The 23164-nt window shown below is 38.6% G+C and overlaps 1 protein-coding gene across 1 annotated transcript in view; it reads left to right on the top strand.

Annotated features, from left to right (window-relative positions):
- The window catches only part of LOC138853703 (uncharacterized), a 193985-nt gene extending 170835 nt beyond the window's left edge, over positions 1 to 23150 (top strand). The window contains exon 7 of the mRNA XM_070091940.1: positions 22693 to 23150. Within this exon, the coding sequence (XP_069948041.1) occupies positions 22693 to 22817 (125 nt within the window). The 3' untranslated portion in view covers positions 22818 to 23150. The remainder of the gene's footprint in view (positions 1 to 22692) is intronic.
- The last annotated feature ends 14 nt before the right edge of the window (positions 23151 to 23164 follow it).

Below are 23164 nucleotides of genomic sequence, written 5' to 3' on the forward strand. Positions count from 1 at the left end.
ATATATAAATATATATATATATATATATATATATATATATATAAATATATATATATATATATATATATATATATATATATATATATATATATATATATATATATATATATATATAGTTATATATATATATATATATATATATATATATATATATATATATATATATATGGAGTTAAAAGATAAAGAATCACGCACAATGTGGAAGTTGTCACAGCTGCTCTTTGCTGATGACACTGTGCTCTTGGGAGATTCTGAAGAGAAGTTGCAGAGATTGGTGGATGAATTTGGTAGGGTGTGCAAAAGAAGAAAATTAAAGGTGAATACAGGAAAGAGTAAGGTTATGAGGATAACAAAAAGATTAGGTGATGAAAGATTGGATATCAGATTGGAGGGAGAGAGTATGGAGGAGGTGAATGTATTCAGATATTTGGGAGTGGACGTGTCAGCGGATGGGTCTATGAAAGATGAGGTGAATCATAGAATTGATGAGGGGAAAAGAGTGAGTGGTGCACTTAGGAGTCTGTGGAGACAAAGAACTTTGTCCTTGGAGGCAAAGAGGGGAATGTATGAGAGTATAGTTTTACCAACGCTCTTATATGGATGTGAAGCATGGGTGATGAATGTTGCAGCGAGGAGAAGGCTGGAGGCAGTGGAGATGTCATGTCTGAGGGCAATGTGTGGTGTGAATATAATGCAGAGAATTCGTAGTTTGGGAGTTAGAAGGAGGTGCGGGATTACTAAAACTGTTGTCCAGAGGGCTGAGGAAGGGTTGTTGAGGTGGTTCGGACATGTAGAGAGAATGGAGCGAAACAGAATGACTTCAGGAAGGAAGGCGGGGTAGGGGTCGGCCTAGGAAAGGTTGGAGAGAGGGGGTAAAGGAGGTTTTGTGTGCGAGGGGCTAGGACTTCCAAGGGGCATGCGTGAGCGTGTTTGATAGGAGTGAATGGAGACAAATGGTTTTTAATACTTGACGTGCTGCTGGAGTGTGAGCAAAGTAACATTTATGAAGGGGTTCAGGGAAACCGGCAGGCCGGACTTGAGTCCTGGAGATGGGAAGTGCAGTGCCTGCACTCTGAAGGAGGATGTTGCAGTTTAAAAACTGTAGCGTAAAGCACCCTTCTGGCAAGACAGTGATGGAGTGAATGATGGTGAAAGTTTTTCTTTTTCGGGCCACCCTGCCTTGGTGGGAATCGGCCAGTGTGATAATATATATATATATATATATATATATATATATATATATATATATATATATATATATATATATATATATATATATATATATATATATATATATATATATATATATATATATATATATATATATATATATATATATATATATATAGGTAGTAGGTTGGTAGACAGCAACCACCCAGGGAGGTACTACCGTCCTGCCAAGTGAGTGTAAAATGAAAGCCTGAAATTGTTTTACATGATGGTAGGATTGCTGGAGTCCTTTTTTCTGTCTCATGAACATGCAAGATTTCAGGTACGTCTTGCTACTTCTACTTACACTTAGGTCACACTACACATACATGTACAAGCATATATATACACACCCCTCTGGGTTTTCTTCTATTTTCTTTCTAGTTCTTATTCTTGTTTATTTCCTCCATGGGGAAGTGGAACAGAATTCTTCCTCCGTAAGCCATGCGTGTTGAAAGAGGCGACTAAAATGCCGAGAGCAAGGGGCTAGTAACCTCTTCTCCTGTATATATTACTAAATGTAAAATGAGAAACTTTCGTTTTTCCTTTTGGGCCACCCTGCCTCGGTGGGATACAGCCGGTGTGTTGAAAGAATATATATATATATATATATATATATATATATATACTCTCTCTCTCTCTCTCTCTCTCTCTCTCTCTATATATATATATATATATATATATATATATATATATATATATATATATATATATATATATATATATATATATATATATATATATATATATATATATACATATATATATATATAAATGATAAAAGGAGGTTTGGCAGCCCTAGCTGTGGGCGGAGGACCATGTTATTCATATTATTTCTCTCCTCTTTTGGCATCAATCCAACTTTCATGAGTAATTATACACAGTGCATCCCCTGTACGGTATACTCTGGACTCCTGCATTAATGAAGTTTTCGTATCTGTATTGTCTAGTGATTTCACTTGTGATTTAGTAGAAACAACCACCATGCACATGCTTGTCTTAATGAAAATTAGTGGACAGATGTGGCTACCTGTCCTGCGGGACTGCTCAAGTCATTGTACCGAACAGTTCCGTCATGGAATCAAACATATTTGAATCCTCCCTTAAAACTCAATGGAAATGCCCTGCATAATCCAAGTCATGGGTCCTACAAAATCGACTGCTTTGTAATGGAGAGAATTGTACACAATCGCCAAATTGCTCATTATGCAATGGGGCCTAGTGAAAATTTCATGGCGCTAGATACGTGTTCTCCTCGCCTGTCCTATACGTTTCGCCCGTCAGGGAGCTCCTCCCGCCCGTCTGTATCGAAGTACACGGGGAATTCCAAAAGGATCAGCATCTCCTTTGGAGTGTTGTAACTTGCACAGTATACCCCTCTCTCTTCTCATTTTCTTTGGTACCGTTTAAACGGCAACAGGTGATAGTCATAAGTTTATTAAGGTACAATTGCATAATAGTACGGTTACACAGATTGTGACTACATCTATTATACTTAATAACGAATGTGTAAGTTGTCTACGACAAACCAAGAAAGACAGAAGGAGTAACTTGTCTCTACTGGCGTCCTCGAGACAGGGAACATTCAGGCTTCTAGGAATATCTAGAAAGACAAGTGTTTGGTTTCAATTACAAATATTTAGGATGTGTAAACTAACCTCTATATAGAACAAGGTAATAACTAGATGACAGGACTTTTCAGGATATTTTCTTGAAGGCATAGCCGGTATATTTGGTGACGATGAATATTCAGGATACTTAAAGATATTCAGGAATATTCTGTATATGGTGTGATCAAGAATATTTAGGATATTAAATAATTTTCAGAACAATCTTGATAGAGAATTTCTATATGGAATATTCTGGATATTTTCTGGATACTTCGAGAACGTTCTCTAACGTACAAAAGTATAAGGTGACAAAAAGGCACAATGGATTCTTATACTGGTGGAAAAATCATCCAGGTAACCGGATTTCGTAATGATATAAGACAAGTTGATAGTGAATAGCTGCGAACTGGGGCTGACTATCACTTGTTCCTGTTATTCGGTAAGTTGTTTTCTTCATACGAGGGAGGGATCCCAAGCCACAAGTGGGGGAAGGGAAAAGAGGAGACAGGATGCTGGAGGCTGGCACATTGCTTTCTCATGTGGGACGGGAAATCCGTCGCTCACGCTGAGAAAATTTTCTCCTCAGAATATCCGTTTCAAGTTTCGCAACATTGCACAGTTCCTGACGAAGCACAAATGTGTGAATTTATTTGAGCTAGTGTTTTCCATCCCCCCTTTGCCTAATTTTGTATATATATATATATATATATATATATATATATATATATATATATATATATATATATATATATATATATATATATATATATATATATATAACTTAAGAAATCGTAATGACACGATTGCAAATAAACCATACCCCCGGCCGGGTTTGAACCCGCGGTCATAGAGTCTCAAAACTCCAGCCCGTCGCGTTAGCCACTAGACCAGCTAGCTGGTCTAGTGGCTAACGCGACGGGCTGGAGTTTTGAGACTCTATGACCGCGGGTTCAATCCCGGCCGGGGGTATGGTATATATGTATATATATATATAATGTATATATACATAATATATATATATATATATATATATATATATATATATATATATATATATATATATATGTATATATATATATATATATATATATATATATATATATATATATATATATATATATATATATATATATATATATATATATATTTATATATGCAAAACAACCACTCTGAAAGAATAGAGAAATTCCAAGCGCTTTCGTGACTACTCACATTATCAAGGAACTATGAAAGTAAAGCATCCAAAGAAGCTATATAAGGGGTCTGGCCAACACCTCACTATCAGATCCCACAACGGTTAAACACCTGACACGCGCCGACCCAACTTGGATAGGTCCTTTGCACAACTCACCCACAAACTATTCTACCCAAAAAATTTAAAAATTATTATTTGTCCAGTGTATTATTAAATTCTTCCCAAATTCTATTAATTATAAATGGATCTAATTTATATAAACCAAAGGAAATATTCATATTATTGTCAAAACTGCTTTTTATGAAACAAGATTCAATTATATTCCTGTCGACCATGGACTTGCTTGATAATACTCTCTCAACTTTTTGAAAATCAATTGGATGGTTAAAATCTCTTACATGAATAAATAGAGCATTGGAATCATGTCCAGTTCTAATGCTATATTTATGTTGTTTTAATCTTAGTTCGAGATTTTTACCAGTTTGACCGTAATAAACTTTATCGCAAATTTTACAAGGAATCTTATAGACACATCCATCAGCATTTTGGGGGGAATTCTTTATCAAAAGTTTTTTTACTGTATCAAGATTTTTTAATACAACTTTAATTTTAAAAGTCTTAAGAAGAGAAGGCATATCAACTAAGTTTTCATGGTAAGGGAGAACCAACATATTTTTAGTTGAATAAGGCTGGTTGTCCCTTTTTGGATTGTAAAAAGTATTTCTAGCAACTTTAAAAGATTTATCAATTACATTTCTTGGGTATTTTAAATCATTACCTATTTCATAAATTTTGGATATTTCCTCATCTATGAACTCAGGACTACAAATTCGTAAAGCTCTCAAAAACAGTGATGAGAAAACAGACAGTTTGACTCTATCTTGATGCGAGGAATAATAGTGGACATAGGAACAGTTATTTGTAGGTTTTCTGTAAATTTTAAATTTGAATTCATTATTACCCTTAATAATTAAAACATCTAGAAAAGGCAATGAGTTATTTTCTTCAAACTCAACAGTAAAGTTTATAGAATGGGCTAAGCTATTTAATTTTCCAAGGAAATGGTGTATATCTACATTTTTGGGCATAAGACACAAAATATCATCAACATATCTGAACCATTTAGCTCTATTAGGGAGGGTTGTGTTAAGCAACCTTGTTTCAAAAAATTCCATGTATAGGTTACTAAGAACACGTGAAAGAGGATTTCCCATTGCCATACCAAACTTCTGAGTGTAAAACTTATCATTAAATACAAATTTTGCATCAACAATGCAAAGTTTAATAAGTTGAATGATAGTAGGAACTGGCAATGGTAAATCATAGTTAACGAGTTCTTCAGATAAGAAACTTAATAAATCATCAACAGGAACTTTCGTAAACAAGGAAGTAACATCAAAACTAACCATGTTAAAATAATTTAAGTCAGTCAAGGAGCTTAATTTATCAACTAAGTCTATGTAAGAGATTTTAACCATCCAATTGATTCTCAAAAAAGTTGAGAAAGTAGTATCAAGCAAGTCCATGGTCGACAGGAATATAATTGAATCTTGTTTCATAAAAAGCAGTTTTGACAATAATATGAATATTTCCTTTGGTTTATATAAATTAGATCCATTTATAATTAATAGAATTTGGGAAGAATTTAATAATACACTGGACAAATAATATTTTTAAAATTTTTTGGGTAGAATAGTTTGTGGGTGAGTTGTGCAAAGGACCTATCCAAGTTGGGTCGGCGCGCGTCAGGTGTTTAACCGTTGTGGGATCTGATAGTGAGGTGTTGGCCAGACCCCTTATATAGCTTCCTTGGATGCTTTACTTTCATAGTTCCTTGATAATGTGAGTAGTCACGAAAGCGCTTGGAATTTCTCTATTCTTTCAGAGTGGTTGTTTTGCATATTCTGAAATCACCTGTTTACTGTGATCTTATTGCATATATATATATATATATATATATATATATATATATATATATATATATATATATATATATATATATATATATATATATATATATATATATATTTATATATATATATATATATATATATATATATATATATATATATATATATATATATACATGTATATATATATACATATTATATATATATATATATATATATATATATATATATATATATATATATATATATATATATATATATATATATATAAATATATATATATAATATATGTATATATATATATATAATATATATATATATATATATATATATATATATATATATATATATATATATATATATATATATATATATATATATATATATAAATATATATATATATATATATATATATATATATATATATATATATATATATATATATATATAATTATGTATATATATATATATATATATATATATATATATATATATATATATATATATATATATATATATATATATATATATATATATAATATCACAGTAAACAGGTGAGAGAATAGTGAAATTCCAAGTGCTTTCGTAACTTCTCACATTATCAAGGAACTATAAAAACTATGCATCAAAGGAAGGCATATAAAGGGTCGAGATCACACCTCACCATCACGTCCCAAAATAAAGCAACACCTGACGCGCGACGACACCTGACTCTTAAGAAAAGAGGAACACTGTAGCAAGCCTATTGACACAACTAGGCAGATCCTTCACGACATCCCACTAACAAATATTTGCCTAACCCCAGTATTTAACCCAAGAATTAAGTTTTATTATTTGTCCAAGGTATTTTTTAATTCTCCCCAAATTTTATTAATTATAAATGAATCTAATTGATATAAACCAAAGGAAATGTTCATATTATTTTCAAAACTGCTTTTTATAAAACATTAATAATTCCTTTCGTTTATATAAATTAGATTCATTTATAATTAATAAAATTTGGCAAAAATTTAATAATACATTGGAAAAACAATAAAACTTAATTCTTGGGTAGAACACTAGGGTTGGGCAAATATTTTGATAGAGGGGTATCATGAAGGGCCTGCCTAGTTGGATCAACAGGCCTGCTGCAGTGTTCCTCTTTTCTTATAAGTCGGGTGTTGTCTCACGTCAGGTGTTCCTTTGTTATGGGAAATAATGGTAAGGCGTTGTCTCGACCATTTATATGCCTTCCTTTGATGTATTGTTTTTATAGTTCCTTGATAATGTGAGAAGTCAAGAAAGCACTTGGAATTTCACTATTCCTTCACAGTGGTAGTTTTGCATACATATATATATATATATATATATATATATATATATATATATATATATATATATATATATATATATATATATATATATATATATATATATGCATTATATAAATATATACCCACGAAATGAGTGGTATTGATCAGTTACAAGACTGTATTAGCCATGGCGTCGAACCCATGCTGTTTGGCCCACCTCATGGTAAGTGAAAACGCATGACGCTTTAGACCACTAGACCACATAACTGCGACTAGCCGAGGATTCGAATCAATGTCGTTTTGGCCCGCCTTATGGTGAGCGAAAATTACATGACGTTCTAACCCACAGTACCCACACACACCGAGGACATACGGTGGTGTGGGTACCTCTGAGCTAATTTCATTCTAATCCCCGTTTGGTGTACTAGCCTTCACAAGCAATATTTTATATTATTGTGACCATGAACGAGTGGTCCTGTGGGTTACAGCGTCATGTGAATTTTGTTCACCATGAAGCGGGCCAAAACGACTTTGGTTAGAGTCGTTGGCTAGTCGCAGTGTTGTTATTGATTAAATACCACTCGTTCGTGGTTTTAATAATATAAAATACCGCTTGTGGAGGTTAATACACCAAACAGGGAGTAGGATGAAATTAGTTCAGAGGCACCCACATCACTATATCCACGGATCGAGGTGAAACATCTAGCTCTGCTGGATGTTTGATTCTTGTAGGATTTGGTGGTCCTGTGTGTTAGAACGTCATGTGATTTTCGCTCACCATGAGGCAGGCCAAAACTACATGGGCTCGAGTCCTTGGCTAGTCGCAGCGTTGTTTCTGATTAAATACCACTCGTTCGTTCTTACAGTAATATTAAATACTGCTTGTGGAAGCTAGTACACCAAACGGGGAGTAGAAAGAAATTAGCTCAGAGGCACCCACACCACTGCATGTCCTCGGATAAATGTAAAACACCTAGCTTTGCTGGGTACTTGATTCTTGTAGGATTGCGTGGTCCTGTGGGTTAGAGCGTCATGTTATTTTCGCTCACCATGAGGTGGGCCAAAACGACATGGGTTCGAGTTCTTGGCTAGTCGCAGTGCTGTTATATGTATATATATATATATATATATATATATATATATATATATATATATATATATATATATATATATATATATATATATATATATATATATATATATATATATATATATATATATATATATATATATATATATAGTAGGTTGGTGACAGCAACCACCCAGGGAAGTACTACCGTCCTGCCAGATGACTGTGAAACAAAAACCTGTAACTGTTTTGCATGATGGTAGGATTGCTGGTTTCTTTTTCTGTCTCATAAACACGCTAAGATAACAGGGATATCTTGCTACTCCTACTTACACTTTGGTCACACTTCACAGACACGCACATGCATATATATATATATACATACATCTAGGTTTTTCTCCTTTTTCTAAATAGCTCTTGTTCTTTTTTATTTCTTCTATTGTCCATGGGGAAGTGGAAAAGAATCTTTCCTCCGTAAGCCATGCGTGTCGTATGAGGCGACTAAAATGCCGGGAGCAATGGGCTAGTAACCCCTTCTCCTGTATACAATTACTAAAAAAGAGAAGAAGAAAAACTTTATAAAACTGGGTTGCTTAAATGTGCGTGGATGTAGTGCGGATGACAAGAAACAGATGATTGCTGATGTTATGAATGAAAAGAAGTTGGATGTCCTGGCCCTAAGCGAAACAAAGCTGAAGGGGGTAGGAGAGTTTCAGTGGGGGGAAATAAATGGGATTAAATCTGGAGTATCTGAGAGAGTTAGAGCAAAGGAAGGGGTAGCAGTAATGTTAAATGATCAGTTATGGAAGGAGAAAAGAGAATATGAATGTGTAAATTCAAGAATTATGTGGATTAAAGTAAAGGTTGGATGCGAGAAGTGGGTCATAATAAGCGTGTATGCACCTGGAGAAGAGAGGAATGCAGAGGAGAGAGAGAGATTTTGGGAGATGTTAAGTGAATGTATAGGAGCCTTTGAACCAAGTGAGAGAGTAATTGTGGTAGGGGACTTGAATGCTAAAGTAGGAGAAACTTTTAGAGAGGGTGTGGTAGGTAAGTTTGGGGTGCCAGGTGTAAATGATAATGGGAGCCCTTTGATTGAACTTTGTATAGAAAGGGGTTTAGTTATAGGTAATACATATTTTAAGAAAAAGAGGATAAATAAGTATACACGATATGATGTAGGGCGAAATGACAGTAGTTTGTTGGATTATGTATTGGTAGATAAAAGACTGTTGAGTAGACTTCAGGATGTACATGTTTATAGAGGGGCCACAGATATATCAGATCACTTTCTAGTTGTAGCTACACTGAGAGTAAAAGGTAGATGGGATACAAGGAGAATAGAAGCATCAGGGAAGAGAGAGGTGAAGGTTTATAAACTAAAAGAGGAGGCAGTTAGGGTAAGATATAAACAGCTATTGGATGATAGATGGGCTAATGAGAGCATAGGCAATGGGGTCGAAGAGGTATGGGGTAGGTTTAAAAATGTAGTGTTAGAGTGTTCAGCAGAAGTTTGTGGTTACAGGAAAGTGGGTGCAGGAGGGAAGAGGAGCGATTGGTGGAATGATGATGTAAAGAGAGTAGTAAGGAAGAAAAAGTTAGCATATGAGAAGTTTTTACAAAGTAGAAGTGATGCAAGGAGGGAAGAGTATATGGAGAAAAAGAGAGAAGTTAAGAGAGTGGTGAAGCAATGTAAAAAGAGAGCAAATGAGAGAGTGGGTGAGATGTTATCAACAAATTTTGTTGAAAATAAGAAAAAGTTTTGGAGTGAGATTAACAAGTTAAGAAAGCCTAGAGAACAAATGGATTTGTCAGTTAAAAATAGGAGAGGAGAGTTATTAAATGGAGAGTTAGAGGTATTGGGAAGATGGAAGGAATATTTTGAGGAATTGTTAAATGTTGATGAAGATAGGGAAGCTGTGATTTCGTGTATAGGGCAAGGAGGAATAACATCTTGTAGGAGTGAGGAAGAGCCAGTTGTGAGTGTGGGGGAAGTTCGTGAGGCAGTAGGTAAAATGAAAGGGGGTAAGGCAGCCGGGATTGATGGGATAAAGATAGAAATGTTAAAAGCAGGTGGGGATATAGTTTTGGAGTGGTTGGTGCAATTATTTAATAAATGTATGGAAGAGGGTAAGGTACCTAGGGATTGGCAGAGAGCATGCATAGTTCCTTTGTATAAAGGCAAAGGGGATAAAAGAGAGTGCAAAAATTATAGGGGGATAAGTCTGTTGAGTGTACCTGGTAAAGTGTATGGTAGAGTTATAATTGAAAGAATTAAGAGTAAGACGGAGAATAGGATAGCAGATGAACATGGAGGCTTTAGGAAAGGTAGGGGGTGTGTGGACCAGGTGTTTACAGTGAAACATAAAAGTGAACAGTATTTAGATAAGGCTAAAGAGGTCTTTGTGGCATTTATGGATTTGGAAAAGGCGTATGACAGGGTGGATAGGGGGGCAATGTGGCAGATGTTGCAAGTGTATGGTGTAGGAGGTAGGTTACTGAAAGCAGTGAAGAGTTTTTACGAGGATAGTGAGGCTCAAGTTAGAGTATGTAGGAAAGAGGGAAATTTTTTCCCAGTAAAAGTAGGCCTTAGACAAGGATGTGTGATGTCACCGTGGTTGTTTAATATATTTATAGATGGGGTTGTAAGAGAAGTAAATGCGAGGGTCTTGGCAAGAGGCGTGGAGTTAAAAGATAAAGAATCACACACAAAGTGGGAGTTGTCACAGCTGCTCTTTGCTGATGACACTGTGCTCTTGGGAGATTCTGAAGAGAAGTTGCAGAGATTGGTGGATGAATTTGGTAGGGTGTGCAAAAGAAGAAAATTAAAGGTGAATACAGGAAAGAGTAAGGTTATGAGGATAACAAAAAGATTAGGTGATGAAAGATTGAATATCAGATTGGAGGGAGAGAGTATGGAGGAGGTGAACGTATTCAGATATTTGGGAGAGGACGTGTCAGCGGATGGGTCTATGAAAGATGAGGTGAATCATAGAATTGATGAGGGAAAAAGAGTGAGTGGTGCACTTAGGAGTTTGTGGAGACAAAGAACTTTGTCCTTGGAGGCAAAGAGGGGAATGTATGAGAGTATAGTTTTACCAACGCTCTTATATGGGTGTGAAGCGTGGGTGATGAATGTTGCAGCGAGGAGAAGGCTGGAGGCAGTGGAGATGTCATGTCTGAGGGCAATGTGTGGTGTGAATATAATGCAGAGAATTCGTAGTTTGGAAGTTAGGAGGAGGTGCGGGATTACCAAAACTGTTGTCCAGAGGGCTGAGGAAGGGTTGTTGAGGTGGTTCGGACATGTAGAGAGAATGGAGCGAAACAGAATGACTTCAAGAGTGTATCAGTCTGTAGTGGAAGGAAGGCGGGGTAGGGGTCGGCCTAGGAAGGGTTGGAGGGAGGGGGTAAAGGAGGTTTTGTGTGCGAGGGGCTTGGACTTCCAGCAGGCATGCGTGAGCGTGTTTGATAGGAGTGAATGGAGACAAATGGTTTTTAATACTTGACGTGCTGTTGGAGTGTGAGCAAAGTAACATTTATGAAGGGATTCAGGGAAACCGGCAGGCCGGACTTGAGTCCTGGAGATGGGAAGTACAGTGCCTGCACTCTGAAGGAGGGGTGTTAATGTTGCAGTTTAAAAACTGTAGTGTAAAGCACCCTTCTGGCAAGACAGTGATGGAGTGAATGATGGTGAAAGTTTTTCTTTTTCGGGCCACCCTGCCTTGGTGGGAATCGGTGGGTGTGATAATAAAAAAAATAATAAAATATATATATATATATATATATATATATATATATATATATATATATATATATATATATATATATATATATATATATATATATATATATAATTTTCCTTTCGGAAAAATGATGTACCAAAATAACATTTTTAAGATTTTATCTCCACTTTTCTTTATCTCTTGGTACATGAATTACTATTAATCAAAACATTTCCCGTAATATTTTATTGTTGGCCTCCGGTGTTACCTTTGGCCATTCAGTATCAGATCTATCGCTCGCTGGAATCGAGATTTCTTGTTTTTTCTATCATAATTGTAGTTTCCCGTTCCCCACAATCATACTAGAGTGAAAATATGTGGTTTGCATCTCCTATATGAAGTGTGAATAAGTATGGGTGTTGCAGAGATTAATTAAAAATCCGTCGCTAGAAACGTCTGTACGACAGCTTTACCCACTGTTACTTAGAATGAATATTCCATTATCAAATTCACGGATTATGGATTCGATAAACGTCGGAGTCACTCTGAACTCTGATACTAGTATTCATCCTCGCCCCCCGTGCTTTCCCCTACACGGCTCCCCAACCATTACACTGGCCCAACCACACACACTACTTACACTCCTGTCTCTCTAACTTCCCTATACTCTTCTATTTTCGGCAACTTCGCTTAAATGACTTAAAACAAGGCAAGGTGATCATCCAGTAGCTCGTGTTTTTTTTTTTTTTAATCTGGCCAATCATTGCCTTGGGCCCTGTTTCCCTTCACTCCCTCGAGGGCAGGTCTGTGTTAGGAACTGTTCTTCATAAGTCAGCTACAAAAGGGATGTAGGATTTCACGGAAAGATCTTTTCAGCAAATTAACTGAGTCACTGGCCTCAGCTGGGAATCATGCCCAGTTGCAATGAAAACAATCACTTAGAACAGTCTGAAGTTCTTTGGGACCTCATGTATACCAGATTAAATCTCCAAGAAAAGATATTTCAGTATCAAGCAGTGCTGCAAGACATATGGGTTTAACCATATTACAAAAAACAGTCCCATTCAAAATCAACGTAAGCTGATTTTGATTGCTTATCGCTAGGGGAAATGTAGTAACAGGGACAACCTTTAGTGCGCCCTATGCAAAGGGAAGCACTAAGCTGTTTCCCCACTCTGCCCAATTAGGAAAACAACAATCCAACCACTGCTTGATGCAAAGAAACAGGCGGATGCCAAGAAAACCCCTCCCGAGGCACCAAGCACAATGTTCCTTGACTTCTCCTTCCCGAGTTTCTCTCTCCAACGTGGCTCCTCCCGCTGCCTCCACCAACAACACTGCATCGACCACTTCCCCTTCTTCACTTTCCCATTCTAACACCAGTGCTTATCAAGCTCCAGGACCATCCACTTCCCCACTCCCGCCTCCCAACCACAGTACTCTCCTAGCTCCTGGGCCATCATTCTTTCCTGTGCCCCAAAGGTCCTAAGCAGAATCCCATTTGAAAACGTCCATCATGATTTCGTTGGTTAAAAAATTGCAGGTAACGACTACCATCTTTACATGATCATTCTCAACAATTTACTAAAGGTTAATATATTCGCATATATCAGCATTACAGATAATGTGGTCGCATCAGTGAGTCATCTCCCCAGCATCCACTCACTACCAATTCACCTCCCATAACCAAGGCCCTGTTATGGAAGAGGGCCCGATGAAAACAAGGACAGAGGCCACCAAAGAATTAAGGATCCCTGCATCTGTACCACACTGCTACTGCAGAAAATGATACTGTAGAGGCATTTTCTGCACCCAGTCAGGTTCCAATACTACCCCAAATGGAGAAGAAACTGAGCAACGAGCCCAACCGTTTTTGGAAACCGAACATCGAGGGCCAACTCTTTCTAGTATCCTTGTACTAACAGACCCAGTGTCGCCGATTGACAGGGTCACGGATGTGCCCTTTGATACGAATGAACACGAAAATCCAGTGCATAAAGTGAATGTAGTATCCAATGAGTCAGAAGAGGACTCGGACATATCAGTCAATGTCACCAGCTCAAGCATTAACGATGAGGACCAGCTAACCTGGTTTCAGAAATCTACAGAGGATTACCTCCCCCTTTATGAGGAGTCATGCTGGGAAAATACACGAGCAACAGGAAATTATAATCTCAGACACACACAACTGGCAAACTGCAACAACGCAAAATTGAAGAAATAATGAGGATTACAATTTTACAAGTAAACTTCAAACACTTCAACAATCGCTACCTCCTGGAAGCTGAACTCTGCAGTCACAACCCGGACATCATCCTCTTGAACAAGACGGCTGCCAGACTTGACCAACATATTAAACTGTGAGGTTATTCAATACTAAAGAAATCTAGAGGGGCCCCACAGCGGGATGGCTGTTCTAGTGAGCATAGAATACGCATTCCGTAACATCCACTTTGATGAAGACATCTTACCAACAGAACTGACTACCTCCTACGGGAAGGTAATAGTGGAAATTGGATATTTTTGTACTAGACAGCGGTACATAGAGTCCATCCCCTTACATCGGATACTCAGTAGAAATTTTCCCACAGTCCTTGCATGGGATTTTAACGCCCGTCGCCCCGCTCTCTGCAACTGCAGCTGTTCAGTCTAATGACAACATGAAATTTATCTTTCCAAGACCCATTCTTTAAGCTATATGTGAGCCCCTCACCACGGAACACCTTGTATAGTCCTTACCAGCAGACACTGCGAAATATTTTAATTCATAGCTTTCAGCTGGTGGAAATGTTGGATTGAACCTCGTTCCTCTCATAATAAAGCTTCAGACTTTGCTATACCGGGAACCCACCCCAACAAAACCCAACATAAAAACCATTGGTTTTGACCCTTTCAGGGACTACCTAGGCTTGAGAAGCAGTCCTCAGTTGCAATAGACGAGGCAGTCAGCTCCCTCCACGAAAGAATCTCAGATGCAACCCGTGCATGCTGCGAACTAACATCATCAAAGACATCCCAACAGTACAAACCAACCCGAGAGATTAGGGATAGCATGAAAAATTACCAAGAAGAGTGTAGTAGGCACCACCCTACGGGACACCCCACACTGGCTATATTACAGGGGATCAGGCGTGAATTAATCAACCCAGTCACCGTGCAGAAAAAACATATATGGAAATACCTTGTTCTCCAGGCTAACCAACGTAAACACCAACCCGAACAGTTCTGGAGTAAGATTCACCAGCTCTTGGGGCCAAGCCCACTCCCACACACTATCTAACAAACTCCTTCACCGACGAAGACGACGAGGAAGTGGCTATCACCCTGGAAGACCCACACGACCAAGCCAATTTGATGGGAGAAACGTGGGATAAAATTCAACAATAATCACTACTAGTGGTTCTCGCCTAGCTGATAGTAATAAGTTATGACTAGTTTTATACATTTATGGATCCAAACAAGAGTCTTCTGGCAGGGCTGCATCTGCTCTTGTTGCCACCACCCTTGTTAAGAATGATAATTAATTTGTTGAGTTAGGCATAAGATTTAACAACAGGCCGTCTACACTGCAAACTGAATGGTTTGCAATCCTAATGGCACTGAAGGTAACTTATGATACTGAGTATGACTCTATCATCATTACTGATTCTGTGTCATCATTGAAGGCTCTTCACTCATATAATGACTCCAGTAACATGCTAATTGGAGAAGCCAGGTACAGATACTCAAAAATCCAGGTAAAAGGAATTAATGTACAATTGCTATGGATCCCATCATACATTGGATTACACATTCATGATAAAGTTGATATGTTAGCCAAGAATATAACCCTGCAGGAGAATGTAGAATATAACTTTGGTATATCTGTGTCTAGCAGTAGGAATAATATTAAGAGAGAAGTAAATAATGATAATGAATGTTATAGGAATGCAATGAGAAGTCTGAGTAGATCTATAACCCACGATAATAACATGAACATAGATAAGTATGTTTATGAAGCAACTTGCAATGTGAATAGACTGACTGATGTTGTAGTGGCCAGGCTTAGGTTTGGTTACAAGTACTTATCCAAATTATATGGTCATGCATATGGTCACTCTCTAATTGTCCACTTATTGAGGAATATAAAGGTAGACAGCATAAAAACCTATGTGACATGTCAAGATATCTTATTAATGAAAATAAGATACCAGATATACTAAGCAAATTTCCTAAATTTTCATGTAGCAGATAAGTGAACTGTAGATATAAATGCAAATGTACACGTGTAACCCTTTTGGTACCTACTTCCTAGGCCTTTTGTGTATCCATATGCTCTTGCGCTACCGTCCACACGGTGGATATGGGGTACACAATAAACTAGCCACTTAGGTGGCAAAATCTATCATTGGGTCAACAATGGAAAGATGACAATCGGGAAGACTTCAAACCAATACCATTAAGTGGCACAATAGCTCCGGAAAATGAGCCCACCTCCTTACTAGACCAATTTACCCTCAGAGATATGTACCAAATCATAGGCAGAATAAGAAATAAAGCTCCTAGCCCCTCAGGCATAACAGTAAAGCAAGTAAGTACCTACCGCGAAACCGCAAGATGTCTCTGATAAATATCAATAATGCCATCTTGGCCTCTGGACACTTCCACGTGGCACTTAAAACAGCAAGGATGATATTCGTTGGAAAACCCAACAAAGACAAGCATAAGCTAGAGACCTACAGACCTATCTCCTTACTTGAAGTCACTGGCAACGTCTTTGAAAGAAATAATCTCTGATTGGCTGAAATATTACATGGATTTCAACCACCTCTTCACTGAAAAACAGTTTTGTTTTAGGACCCACAGAGAAACGCAGTACTCCATTAATCATCTTCGATGCCGTGAACAGCCTGAGTAAACAAGGCAATCTTGCCCTCATTACGACTCGGTATGTACGCAACGTTTTTGATAGCCTGTGGCACTACGGCCTCATATTCAAACTTGCTAACCTTCCAGATCACAACTGGACCTTTCTCAGATTCACATATAACTTCTTAACAAGTAGAAGCATCATCACTACCTTCAACTGCAAGACGGCAGAATCATTCACACCAACAGCCAGAGTGCGACAGGGATCGTACCTGAGCCCTATTCTTTTCAACATATTTGTATATGACCTCACGTAGCCTGTATGCAACGACACCTTCAACCAACCCAAACAACTTGTCTACTGTGAAAAAAGTAAAACTGTACCTACTACCATATCACCGTCATGCACGTATACAACTTGTATACATGTGTGCCTCTGATGGGTGGTGTGGTATACCTCAAATGAATATCATGAATAACACACCTTTATTAATATGCATCAAAGTAGTTGGGCCACTTACCTTTATTACTTACCCCCCTCCTAACCCCCACACCTACTCTTTTTCCACATTTCATCCTTACCTATCCTTCTTTCTCCCCCAACTTACCAAACCTCTGGTTAAAGAACTGCGAACTACGTTGAATTATCAAAAATAAGTAATAATTGTTATTTGTTAGCAACATCTGCACGTTCGTGAAACCAGAATTCTCAGCGTTTCCCCGATATATTTTAGATGACAGGTAAATCCCTCGGATGCTAGCTGTTAGCACCATTTCTTATTTTTAAACTAACTCACACTACTTAGTTCTAACAAATGTATTTTGTTGAGTTATATATAAGGGTTACTGTCACTGTATCATTGTTCGGCCCAATCTTACTTTTATCACTCTTATACTGAAAAATCTCTTATCTCTGCATCATTTTGATGTATTAATTCAAGTCCTGATAAAGAGGCTAAATATGTCTATGCAGTCTGTGCCCTGAGTTATAATACATGTTATGATATTCCCTATGTCTGGTGTTCTTCATGTAACCTACAGCTCAAATATTGCATTTTTTATTCATAGTTCATTCTAATGCGCTCGTATCTATTTTCTAAAATTTAAATTTGTGATTTATTGAGTCCTTTGTCTAGGTTTGTGAATGCCATTTATGTTTTCTATGTAAGCTTATGCTGATGATGTTATTCTGTTAGTGTGTACTTCTCGGAACAAACTTGGCGTAATATTCATTAAAATAATATATTTTTAGCTGTTTCTGTGAATTAATTTATTCACTAGCGGAATTCTGTTTTCGTTTTCATGTTCCCGTTTCCGAGCACCACAGCTTTTCTTGTATTCAACGATTCTTAACTTCTTCACAGATCTTCATGCAGCTTCAGTCCTTCCTCTGTAGTTTAAATTCTCTTCATATTTTATTCATCAGCTAACAATGAACTGTTAGTTAATTCTAACATGTATGTGTGTGTGTGTGGTGGCAGGGGTCGAGCCATAGCTCCTGGCTATGACTCGAGTGTGTGTGCTTGCGTGTGTTTATGTGCTTGTGTTTGTGTGTATTTGTTTGTGTTTGTGTGTACTCACCTATTTGTGCTCACCTATATGTGGTTACAAGGGTCGATTCACATCTCCTTGACAGGCCTCTTCGCTGGTCGCTGATAGGTCCACTCTCTCCCGTAGGCATTCATAAATTTAGCTATGATTAGATATCCCCTCTACTACTTCACTCTTCACATTGATCCACTTCCTGACTACTCCTAACATCCATATGACTCATGTAAGTTTTCAACTTCCACGTGTGCCCTCTTGTGATTATTTCCCAACTTTGAAACATTCTGTCCCTAAACACCTTGTCAGTTCCTCTCAGTATCGTGATTGACTTCTTATATAGATGTCGAAAAGCTATTCTTACAATTCCAAACGCCTAATTGCTGTAGCAGTTATTTGGTTGATGTGCGCCTCAAAGGATGTGATACGTATGATACTTACACCAAGGTTTTTCTTCTTGACTGAGGTTTACAGCTTTTGTGCCCCGAGTTTGTACTCAATCTGCAGTCTTCTTTGTCCTTCTCCATCCTTAATAACTTTGCACTTCTGAACCAGTTTCTTGATCAGTACTGTGTAAAAAGCCTTCCTTGAGTAAAAGAAAATACAAACTTTCCGTCCTTCTCTCTTCTGCCTTACAACTCTTACCTTTTCGTAGAACTTCATTAGGTGAGTGGCATATAAAAATCTCTAGGAACTCCACAATTCTTCTCCGGATAATCTTCTCCATTACCCTACATGCCATATGTGTCAGTGACACTAATCTGAAGTTTAACGCTATCTGTATGTCGCCTTTCTTAAAAATCGGGACTACATTTACTGTCTTACACACTTCAGGCAGCTGCCCTGTTTCGATTATGCATCTGCTCCCCTTTTCAGGACCAAAGGAGATATATTATTTGGCCCCATCGCCTTCGAGGTATCTAGTTCCCCTAGCAGTTTCTTCACCTTCTACACCTCCTCGGTTTTATGCAGTGTATCTGACACTTGTTGGTGCACCCTGCCATCTCGGTTTGCTTTAAGCTTCTGTCTCCGCTGTGAATACTCTGAATCGTGAGCTGAGCTCCTCACATACTTCCTGGTCGTTCCCTATGAGCTCCCCTCCTTCCTTTCTTATCCTGATTACCTGGTCCTTGACTAGTGTTTTCCTCCTGATGTCGCTGTATAACATCTTGAGGTCAGATTTGGCTTTTGATGCTATGTCATTCTCGTATTGACGATGGACTTCTCTCCTTCTCCATGCATATTCATTTCTGGCTCTTCGGCTCAGCTCCCTGCTTTCCTGGGTAATTTGCATTCTTTACATTTTCAGTATTCTCGCACACTTGGCTTTGGCCTCTCCACACTTCAGGGTAAACCATGGGCTCACTCTGGTATTCCCATTGTTTCTGTTGCTCCTTGGAACGAACTTCTCCACTGCCTCCCTGCCCTTTGTGGTCGAGTGTTCCATCATTTCATTTACTCTTTTCCTTCAGCTCTCTCACCCATTGCACCTCATGTAGGAATTGCTTCAAATCTGTGTATATGTGTGTGTGTGTGTGTGTGTGTGTGTGTGTGTGTGTGTGTGTGTGTGTGTGTGTGTGTGTGTGTGTGTGTGTGTGTGTGTGTGTTTGTGTGTGTGTGTGTGTGTGTGTGTGTGTGTGTGTGTGTGTGTGTGTGTGTGTGTGTGTGTGTGTGTGTGTGTGTGTGTGTGTGTGTGTGTACTCACCTATTTGTGGTTACTGGGGTCGAGTCATAGCTTCTGGTCCCACCTCTTCACTGGCCATTACTAGGTCCACTCTCCCTGCTACATGAGCTTTATGGTATCCCTTCTTAACCTTCTTAAAGCTATATATGGAATCTGCCTCCACTACATCACTCTCCAGATTGTTCCAATTCTTGGCAACTCTACTACTGAAGAAATACTTTCTAACATCTTTGCAACTCGTCTGAGTTTTCAACTAGCAGTTGATAATTGGAGACTGTGTTTCATCTCTGAAACATTCTGTCGCTATCCACCTTGGCAATTCCTCTCAGTATTTTATATGTTCTTATCATGTCCTCCCTATCCCTCCTGTCCTCTAGTGTCATCAGGTTGATTTCTTTTAACCTCTCCTCGTAGGACATACCTCTTAGCACCGGGACTATTCTTGTTGAAAACCTTTGTACTTTCTCTAATTTCGTAACGTACTTAACCAGGTGTGGGTCAATCCTGGTGCCTCATACTTTAGTATAGGCCTGACATACACAGTGTACAGTGTCTTGAATAACTACTTACCCCATGTGTCAAAACGCTATTCTTAGGTTAACCTGGCTCTCATGTGCTGCAGCATATGGTTGATGTTCGCTTCAGATGTTTTCAGTATGATACCCGAAGATCCTTCTCCATGAGTGAGGTTTGCTGCCCTTGCCTCCCTCCCTAGTGTGTACTCCGTCTGCGGTCTTCTTTGGCCTTCCCCAATCTTTTTAACTTTGCACTTGGTGAGGTTAAACTCCAGAAGCCAATTGTTGGACCAGGCTTGCAGTCTGTCCGGATCCCTTTTTTGTCCTACCTAATCCTAGTCCACTTGAATTCTCGTAATTTTCTTCACATCGTCTGCAAACAGGGACACCTCTGAAACTATGCCTTCCGTCATGTCATCCACATATTCCAGAAATGGCACTGGCCCTCTTTTGTAGTTTGGCTTCTTCTGTACTTCTCGTGTTGCTTCACTTTCCACTGTTCACTCTACAATGCAGACCAAACTCAGGACCACGTGATCACTAGCTCCGAGGGGCCTTTCATTTGTGATATCCTCAATGTCTGAACTGCTCAAGGTGTATACGAAGTCCAGCCATTCTGGTTCATCCCGTCGTCTCTCTTTGATAGTGTTCCTGGCATATCGGTGCATGAGGTTTTCCAGTACTGCCTCCAGCATCTTAGCCTTCCACGTTTCTGGTCCCGCACGTGGCTCCAGGTTTTCCCAATCTCCTTTGATTGAAATCACCTGGAATAAGTATCTTTGTTCTACCCATATGGGCCCTCTGGCCACCTCAGCTATTATGTCCACCATTGGTCTGTTGCTCTCATAATTTTGTCTTAGCCCCTTCTCTTCCGTGGCGGGTTGTACATCTACTATGTTGTCCCTTGCTTCCCTTCTGTCCATTCCTTCCATCTCCTCAAAATTCAACTGGTTTCTGATGTGCCGTGCAACTCCTTTCCCCCTCTGTTTCCTCTATCTTTCCTCAGGATCTGATATCCAGATGAAAAAATTGCACCTGTTATCATCCATGATAGCTTTGTTTCCGTGAGTTTTATAATGTCTGGGGATTCTTCCATGATTCTTTCCTGCCACTACTCACACTATTTGTTGTTCCATTTGAGTTGTTGTAGCATATTTTCAGCTTCTTTTCCGATACTGTGTTCAGGGGGAGTGTGGCGACTTTGGAAATGGGAGACCTGGCAGGATACTATGATAGGCTACCGTGAAGGTAGAGTTTGTGATGGTTGGCCTGTGGGTGCAAAATGTAGGTTGTTTGGGTTAATTTGTTTGGTTGTGGGGGAGTTGTAGGGGTTGAGGGTGTTCTTTGGTTGATTCTGAGGGAGGCCGTGTTTACTGGTCCTCCTGAGTCTGGGCACCCTCTACCCATCTCTATCCTTGTCTCTCCTGCCCCTTTCGTCTTTGTAGCCTCTCTTCCAGTTTCTGTCATTCTTCTCGTGTTCTGTTGTGGTCAAGGTACACACATTGGTGATTTAATGAGCCTCTTAATTGTGATTTCTGCTGCAGTACCCTGTTTCGCACTGTTTCTGACTTGAAAATCAATTTGACTGGACAATTTCTTCCTCTCTAGAATCCTCCTTGTCTCTGAAAATTTGTCAGCTGGGTCATGTCTTCCTCTCCTGTCTGTTTCATTATATTTTTAATAATATTTTCCTCCACTTGTTGTCTTTCTTTTAATTTTGTCCCTTCGGCTTCCTGAAGCCCACTGCATTTCTCTCCATATCTAATGGTCTGATTTAGGAAGAGGAGAAAAGTCATACCCAAAGGCCCTATCAGATCGCTGTGAATGTCCAGTAAAAGTCAAAGAGTGAAAGAGGCATGCCACTGGGTACAGGAACAGCAGTCAGAGAGAATACTGAAGGCAGGGAAGACAGGTGACCCTGCAGAGGCGCTCTCAGGCCATCGAGAGATGCAGAAATTTTAAGGAAAGCAGTAATGGTTGCTGATGTTCCTGTTCCTGATGTTCCTGTTCTGTGTGTGTGTGTGTGTGTGTGCGCGCGTGTGTGTGTGTGTGTGTGTGCAGGTATTGTGGTTAACTAATGTGTTTCTCTGCAGGTCAGCACCAAGCCGCCGTCCAGCAGAGTGGTTACAACGCCTCAATTAACGCTACGGACTCCATACAGTTTGTGTTCCTCTTCTGTGCGCTCACCCACCTCGTCATCACTTCCCACTTTCGATGACTGACGAACATACACATTCTTCACTACACTGTAAAGTGATATCCCTTGTTAAGATAGATGATATTGTCAGCAAATGAACTATTTTTGTAAATAATAAAAAAAAAGGTGAAATAGAGTTATTTTTAGTGCCATATGCACCTACATCAGCCGAATGAAGCTCTAACAATGGTGACACTACTATCACTGTATCTTATGTTTAAGTTCAGTTTTATGCTGGAGAACAAGTGGCTGCAGTAATGATCTTTTGTAAAAAATACATAACTGTAAAGTGCACCTCTGTTCAAAATTTGTGTCCGAATTTTATCTTCAGATTGCAATATTTTTTTATGTAAGACAATAATTTCTTT

Source organism: Cherax quadricarinatus, chromosome 37 (genome assembly GCF_038502225.1).
Source record: "Cherax quadricarinatus isolate ZL_2023a chromosome 37, ASM3850222v1, whole genome shotgun sequence".
NCBI lineage: Eukaryota > Metazoa > Arthropoda > Malacostraca > Decapoda > Parastacidae > Cherax > Cherax quadricarinatus.